The 8,652-nt window shown below is 39.8% G+C and overlaps 1 protein-coding gene across 1 annotated transcript; it reads left to right on the top strand.

Moving 5' to 3' along the window:
* The first annotated feature begins 370 nt into the window (after positions 1–370).
* Positions 371–5,103, top strand: LOC124108936 (zinc finger MYM-type protein 2). The gene is made up of 2 exons (XM_046467486.2): positions 371–530; positions 578–5,103. The coding sequence occupies exon 2, from the start codon at positions 588–590 to the stop codon at positions 4,458–4,460; it is 3,873 nt and encodes a 1,290-aa protein (XP_046323442.1). The 5' UTR covers positions 371–530; positions 578–587; the 3' UTR covers positions 4,461–5,103.
* The last annotated feature ends 3,549 nt before the right edge of the window (positions 5,104–8,652 follow it).

Raw genomic sequence — 8,652 nt, 5'->3', positions numbered from 1 at the left:
GGAGGGAAATGAGTCAGCATTTGGTGAGTTTAAGAATACAGAGGTGAAGTGGTTCAAAGTGACAAGCTACGGGATGTGGGCATCAGTTAGCTTAAGTATAGCAGGAAGAGAAGTGAAGAAGTTTTTGAGGTGTGAAAGGAAGAATGAATTACCTCTGCTTAAGAGTTTTGGAGGAAGCCATTTCGTTAGGTTTCAGGACAAGAGAGCCTCATGTTAATCGAAGCTTTGAGGTAGTTTACAATTGGATAAAGTTTCCTTGGGGCATACTGAAAGTGGGAGTATTGTTAGAAGTCAAAGATGGTAGGACAAAAATGCATATCAGTATGGAAAGGGCACTATAAGAAGAAGCCTTGGCTGCGGCGTCGGGGCCTCGGGGGCTGCTCCGGGCCGCGCTCATGTCACAGGCGTCTTTGCGTCCGGCCTGAGGGCTGCAGGAGTGCGGGCGCGGCCGGGCGGGCCGGGACCAGAAATTGCCTTCAACCCTGTTTGGTGCATCTTTGGCAGAAAGTGAGAAGGAAAACACCCTGATTGTTAGATGAGGTCTTAATCATGGAACATTCGAAGTCACATAAAGAAGGTTCTTTGGCATGGACACAAGTTCAGTGGGAGCATTAGAACTGACTGAGCAGACTCCTGTTTTATTGGGAAGTACGGCCATGGCAACTGGTCTCACAAATGTAGGAAATTCATTTAGTGGTCCACCCAATCCTTTAGTGTCTAGATCTAATAAATTTCAAAACTCATCAGTGGAAGACGATGATGATGTTGTTTTTATTGAACCTGTACAACCTCCCCCACCTTCTGCACCAGTGGTAACTGATCAAAGAAACATAACATTTACTTCATCAAAAAATGAAGAATTACAAGGAAATGATTCCAAAATTATTTCTTCCTCAAAAGAGTTGGCTTCTCAGAAGGGAAGTGTAAGTGAGACAATTGTCATCGATGACGAAGAGGACATGGAAACAAATCAAGGGCAAGAAAAAAATTCCTCCAATTTTATAGAACGGAGACCTTCTGAGACTAAAAATAGAACCAATGATGTGGATTTCTCTACTTCCAGTTTTTCAAGAAGTAAGACCAAGACTGGAGTAGGACCTTTTAATCCTGGTAGAATGAATGTGGCAGGAGATGTATTTCAGAATGGAGAATCTGCAACTCATCATAATCCTGATTCTTGGATCTCCCAGTCAGCATCATTTCCCCGTAATCAGAAACAACCAGGGGTGGATTCTTTATCACCAGTGGCCTCACTTCCTAAACAGATTTTTCAGCCTTCTGCCCAGCAGCAACCCACTAAACCAGTTAAAGTTACTTGTGCAAACTGCAAAAAACCTTTACAGAAGGGACAGACAGCTTATCAACGAAAAGGATCAGCTCATCTCTTTTGTTCTACTACCTGCCTTTCTTCCTTCTCCCACAAGCCTGCTCCAAAGAAACTCTGTGTTATGTGTAAAAAAGATATAACTACGATGAAAGGAACCATTGTTGCTCAAGTAGATTCAAGTGAGTCCTTCCAGGAATTCTGTAGTACATCTTGTTTGTCTCTTTATGAAGACAAACAGAATCCTACTAAAGGAACTCTAAATAAATCAAGATGTACAATCTGTGGTAAACTAACAGAGATTCGCCATGAAGTTAGCTTTAAAAATATGACTCATAAACTGTGCAGTGACCACTGCTTTAATAGATACAGAATGGCCAATGGTCTAATAATGAATTGCTGTGAACAGTGTGGAGAATATTTGCCCAGTAAAGGTGCTGGAAATAATGTTCTGGTGATTGATGGTCAGCAGAAAAGATTTTGCTGTCAAAGTTGTGTCAGTGAATACAAACAGGTAGGTAGCCATCCAAGCTTCCTGAAGGAGGTTCGTGATCACATGCAGGATTCTTTCTTAATGCAGCCTGAGAAATATGGAAAACTGACAACTTGTACTGGATGCCGAACTCAGTGCAGGTTTTTTGATATGACTCAGTGTATAGGTCCTAATGGATATATGGAACCATATTGTTCAACCGATTGCATGAATAGTCACAAGACAAAATATGCAAAATCACAAAGTTTGGGAATTATTTGCCATTTTTGTAAGCGAAACTCTTTACCTCAATACCAAGCCACAATGCCTGATGGAAAACTGTGTAACTTTTGCAATTCCAGTTGTGTGGCTAAGTTTCAGGCTCTAAGCATGCAGTCATCTCCAAATGGCCAATTTGTAGCACCAAGTGATATTCAGTTGAAATGCAACTACTGTAAAAATTCCTTTTGTTCAAAACCAGAAATCCTGGAATGGGAGAACAAAGTGCATCAGTTCTGCAGCAAAACTTGTTCAGATGACTATAAGAAGTTGCATTGCATAGTTACATATTGCGAATACTGTCAAGAGGAGAAGACTCTTCATGAAACAGTAAATTTCTCTGGCGTTAAGAGACCTTTCTGTAGTGAAGGCTGCAAACTATTATACAAACAGGATTTTGCAAGGTGTTTAGGATTAAGGTGTGTTACCTGCAACTATTGTTCTCAGCTGTGTAAGAAGGGAGCAACTAAAGAACTTGATGGTGTTGTGAGAGATTTCTGCAGTGAAGACTGCTGTAAAAAATTTCAGGATTGGAACTATAAGGCTGCAAGGTGTGACTGTTGTAAATCTCAAGGAACTCTTAAAGAGCGAGTGCAGTGGCGTGGGGAAATGAAACACTTTTGTGATCAACACTGCTTGTTACGTTTTTATTGTCAACAAAATGAGCCCAACATGACAACTCAGAAAGGACCTGAAAATTTACATTATGATCAGGGCTGTCAGACATCCAGAACCAAAATGACAGGTTCAGCACCACCCCCTTCTCCAACACCAAACAAAGAGATGAAGAACAAAGCAGTTCTTTGCAAACCTCTAACAATGACAAAAGCTACTTACTGTAAGCCTCACATGCAGACCAAATCTTGTCAGACAGATGATAATTGGAAGACAGAATATGTTCCAGTGCCTATTCCCGTGCCTGTGTATATCCCAGTACCTATGCACATGTACAGCCAGAATATTCCTGTTCCTACTACAGTTCCTGTTCCTGTGCCCGTTCCTGTTTTTCTGCCTGCTCCATTGGATAGCACTGAGAAAATTCCGGCTGCAGTTGAGGAGCTAAAAAGCAAAGTTTCTTCAGATCCTCTTGATACAGAGTTGCTTACAATGACAGATATGATGAATGAAGATGAGGAGAAAACAGATACATCCAACATCAATAGTGTAATTATCGAAAGTGATATAATTGGTTCAGATCTCATTAAAAGCTCTGACTCAGAGACACAGTCCAACATGCCTGATGTACCGTATGAACCAGATTTGGATATTGAGATAGATTTTCCCAGAGCTGCTGAGGAGCTTGATATGGAAAATGAGTTTTTATTACCACCTGTTTTTGGAGAAGAACATGAGGAACAGCCCAGACCTCGATCTAAAAAAAAGGGAGCCAAGAGAAAAGCTGTATCAGGATACCAGTCTCATGACGATAGTTCTGATAATTCAGAATGCAGCTTTCCTTTCAAATACACATATGGTGTGAATGCTTGGAAACACTGGGTCAAAACTAGGCAACTTGATGAAGATCTTCTAGTATTAGATGAGCTGAAATCTTCTAAATCAGTAAAATTAAAAGAAGATCTACTGTCTCATACTACAGCTGAGCTTAACTATGGGTTAGCTCATTTTGTCAATGAGATCCGACGACCAAATGGAGAGAATTATGCACCTGACAGCATCTATTATCTCTGCCTTGGAATACAGGAGTACTTGTGTGGTAGTAATCGAAAGGACAACATATTTATTGATCCAGGATACCAGATGTTTGAGCAAGAATTGAATAAAATACTACGAAGTTGGCAACCAAGTATACTTCCAGATGGGTCAATATTCTCTCGAGTTGAAGAAGACTATCTCTGGAGGATAAAACAACTAGGATCACACTCTCCAGTAGCTCTTTTGAATACCCTGTTCTACTTTAACACTAAGTATTTTGGCCTCAAAACAGTGGAACAACACTTAAGACTTTCCTTTGGCACTGTGTTTAGGCATTGGAAAAAAAATCCTTTAACAATGGAAAACAAAGCATGTCTTCGATACCAAGTATCTTCTTTATGTGGAACAGATAATGAAGATAAAATTACTACTGGAAAAAGAAAACATGAAGATGATGAGCCAGTGTTTGAGCAAATTGAAAACACATCCAATCCTTCTAGATGTCCTGTGAAAATGTTTGAATGCTACTTGTCTAAAAGTCCACAGAATCTTAATCAGAGAATGGATGTTTTTTATTTGCAACCAGAATGCTCTAGTTCAACAGATAGCCCTGTCTGGTATACATCTACTTCACTGGACCGAAACACCTTGGAAAATATGCTTGTACGGGTTCTTCTAGTAAAAGATATTTATGATAAAGACAATTATGAACTGGATGAAGACACAGACTAAAAAGGAATGTTTCAGAAGCAATCGGGATAAAACAGCATTAGATAGTCATGCTGCTAGATCTTCATTATGGAAAACATTTCAAGTTTACTCCTGTTTTGAGTTTTGTAGCAGTGTACCCACACTGGGTATTACCATGTAAATAATCTGTGAGTGAAAGTTGCCATTATTCTATGTAGTGGTTTTAGAATACTTAACAAATACATTCAAATCCTTTTTTTTATTATTTATTTGATTAGGTATGTTTGTAACTTTTTACATTACAAAATACGAATGAGAATGTGCCATGTATAATTTTTTTCTTGTAGTAAGAAACATCCATATTGCACAACTCTACTGTTGCAAAGCTTCCTCAACAAGGGGCGCTTTTACTGGGTTCTTGACCAGATGGTTGTGTATGGGTAGCACTACTAAAAGTTTAGAACTTGCAGTGTCTTTCAGGATTTTTAAAATAAACTGTAAACTAATAGGCTGGGTTTTTGTTTTGTTTTGGGGGGTTTTTGTTTGTTTGTTTTTATGTTTTAGTTACTGAAGCCTTACAAGTTATGTAGAGAGATACCATCTTCTGTACCAAAAATAGACAAGAGAATGCTGTCAATATTGGTGTACTGTAATGTGAATCTATACTGGTGAAAACAACTTTTTGTTCCCCTTACTAAAAAAAAAAAAAAAAAAAAGAAGAAGAAGAAGCCTTACAGGCCAAGCCCTTTGGGATAGGATTCTCTCAGGCCCTGCTAGCCAGCCTGCAGAAGTCGAAGTGCCAGCTGATGTGGGAGGTCTGAAGCTGGCCAGAGGGTGTAGGCAACCTGCCAGATCTCTCCAATCATCCTCTTTTGTTGGTATTTGTACCCTTGTGTAGTACTTCCCCACACTGAATACAGCTGACTTTTATAGCCATTGGGATAATGTGGCAGTGACAAAGTTTGACTTCCACACTAGGATATAAAAGAAATAGTGGCTTCTGGCTTGCTCTTTTGTTGATCACTGGATGAGGACACTTAAGAAGCTTATAAAAAGGCCTACATGGAGAGAAACTAACATCTTCTGCAAGTGCCAACTTGCTGGATGTGTGAATGGACTGCCTTAGAAATGTATCTCTCAGTCTCAGTCAAGCTCTCAGATGATGCCTGCCATGTGATGCCTACACCACGTCAGGATTTTCAAGAAAGCTCTTGTCCTTGGACCTCCCATCTCCAGAACCAGGAGCTGAATAAACTTTGTTCTATCTTCTGGCTTACAATGTGTCTCAAAAGAAGCCTGTTGTAATTCTGATCTCTGCACATAATGTTTCAGCTCATACACTTTTCTCTTTATCATTGGTTTTAAGCAATTTGATTATGACTTACCTTAGGGTCTTCATGTTTCTTGTTATCTCTTTCTCTTCTTATTGGTGGTAGGGATTGAACTCAGGGTTTCATGCATGCTAGGCAAGTGGTCTACAACTGAACTATATCCCCAGACCATTTTTTTAAGTATTGACTTTTCTTTAATAATAATGTATGAATATTGCTTCATTAATTATAACAAATGTATCATAATGACTTGACATATTAATAATAGGAGAAACTGGGTATGGGTATATGGCAACATTTGACCATATTTGCAAATGTTCTGTAAATCTAAGTCTGTTCTACAATTAAAATTTTAAAACCCAGATCTGTACAGTGGTAACATAAAGATTACAAAATATCTAAGAACCTACGTTATCCATTTTATTTTATTTTTTATTAAATTATTTATTTATTCTAATTTGTTATGTATGATGGAAGAATGCAATTCATTTCATATTACACACATAGAGCACAAGTTTTCAAGTCACTGATTGTACTCAAAGTATTTTCACACTGTTTGTGTCTTCATACATGTACTTAGGGTAATGATGTCTAACTCATTCCACCATCATTCCTACTCCTTGCCCCCTTCCTTCCCCTCCCTCCCCTTTGCCCTATCTAAAGTTCCTCCATTCCTCTCATGCTCTGCCCCCATCACCATTATGAGTCAGCATCCTCATATCAAAGAAAATATTCGGCCTTTGGTTTTGGGGGATTGGCTTACTTCACTTAGCATTATATTCTTCAACTCCATCCATTTACCTGCAAATATCATGATTTAATTCTCTTTTAATGCTGAGTAATATTCCATTGTGTATATATACCAGTATCCCCATTCATTCATCTACTGAAGGGCATCTAGGTTGGTTCCACAGTTTAGCTATTGTGAATTAAGCTGCTATAAACCTCGATATGGCTGTGTCCCTGTAGTATGCTGTTTTTAAGTCCTTTGGGTATAAACTGAGGAATGGGATAGCTCCTCAGACTATTTTTATATACATTCTCAGTTTGTAGCATTCAGTTTAGCAACAGAAAGTAGCCTAAGACAGAAAATTTGATAGCTCTGACCTAACATTTTGATGGCCACCTGAGGGTGACCTTTGTGCCAGAATCAATTAGCTAAAACCAGTCATAAGTTTTAGACCTGCAGAAGCTGCATGAGATAACAAGGTTTATTGTTTTAAGCATCTAAATTTTGGGGGGACTTGCTATTTAGCAGCAGATAACTAATACACATTTGCCTTAACGAAACCTAAAAACATAGGCCTGGGATGGATCTGGTGAGAAGACTCTGGAGGGCCTCTGAGGAGAGTGCTGATAGGACCTGAAGCCTGTTGTTCACCTTGGAGTACTGATCAGTGGCTCTCTGGGTATAAAAACAATACAGCTGGGCTGGGGTGGTGGCTCACTGGTAGAGTGCTTGCCTCGCATGTGTAAAGCACTGGGTTCAATCCTCAGCACCAGATAAAAATAAATAGAATAAAGCTACTTTAAAAAATGCAGCTGCTGCTTCACTTCTGTCCTCCATATCTTGCATCCAGTGATTCCTGGGGCTAACCCTAACTAGAAATATATACACCATGGGATTCTGGGAAATGCAGTTTAGCCTAGTCATGCTGCCATGCAAAGACACCATGGAATAACTGTTACCAACTTGCTCATGAGGAGGACTCCGTTGGTTAATTTGATTTCTCAACTTGATTGGATTAAGAGATGAAAGGATTAAGGGGATTATTGGTGTGTCGATGAGGGTGTGTTTGGGAATTACTGGCATGTAGGTAGCCAACTGAAATTGAGACCCTTCCTAAGCCTGGGCAACACCAACCAATAGGATGATGGCTTGGATGAAATAAAAATTGGAAGAATAAGGAAGCAGCAGCAGATGCAAGCTCTATTCTTCTTGACCTGGTTCTGGATTGCTGCTGCGAAGGTCTGAGGATATCACACTCTTGCTTCTTCAGTTTTCCAAAGTTGACTCTGCCAGTGATTCTCCAAAAGCCTTTCGTCTTGGACTAGGGCAGCACTGTTGATCCCTCTTGTTCTGGGGCTTCAGCCTCTTGGACTGGGCAGCTACTGGTTCTTCCAGCTCTCCAGCCTGCAGACGGCCATTGTGGACTATCCAGCTTCTGGTTGTGTAAGCCAAGCTAATAAATCCCCTTTTTATAATTATAATTCCTTTTTATAATTATATGTATATCTGTTCCTCTAGAGAACCCTGACTAATACAAGGACTATGTCAGAGGGTCAGGGCAGGGTTATTGACTTCCACAGTAGCCATAGGTATGAAGTGTCTAGGAGGGTCAGGATGCCACACAGATGGGAACCCAGAGGATTGAGAAATAGAGGAGGATAAGCAGGCAAGAGGCTGGCTTCCATTGTTTGCAAGGGGCAAAGACTTTGTGTACATGAAATAACAGAACTCAACCATACTGCAAAGGCTTTTGGGAAATCAGACAAAGCCACAGAATGCCCCTTCCCTTCTATTTCTTCTAAAATATAAAAAAAGTGAAAGGAGGATAAAAATCCAGAGATTTAAGTATAGAGGGAATTTTTGTCTTCAATGTGAGACTAGTGTTTGCTAGTTTCCCACAATCTCCAATCTTTTGAAGTACACATGGACTTTGGATATCGGGGATGATGCCACTGCTGTCACTGTACCTCCTTTGGGCTCTGGAGGCATTTGGTGCCCACTAGTTTTGATTTTAGACAAATGAATTAATATTTTCTGAGTTTCTCCATCTGTTGGGTGAGATTCACAATCATACCTGGACTATATTATGGAAAGAAACTGCTACCACATCAGAAAGTGCCTGGCAGAGAATTGGTGTTCAGTAAAGGTTGGTCTCCATTAGCTACCATTGAAC

Source organism: Marmota monax, unplaced genomic scaffold, assembly GCF_021218885.2.
Source record: "Marmota monax isolate L192 unplaced genomic scaffold, Marmota_monax_Labrador192_F-V1.1 WCK01_AAM20220418_F8-fsc00103, whole genome shotgun sequence".
In the NCBI taxonomy this organism is placed as follows: domain Eukaryota; kingdom Metazoa; phylum Chordata; class Mammalia; order Rodentia; family Sciuridae; genus Marmota; species Marmota monax.
Note: the sequence above shows the minus strand (reverse complement) of the source record. Positions and strands in the feature narration are given on the sequence as shown.

What these genes read in the sequence shown, in the direction of transcription:
- LOC124108936 (XM_046467486.2), top strand. Translation starts at nt 588, where the DNA reads ATGGACACAAGTTCAGTGGGAGCATTAGAACTGACTGAGCAGACTCCT.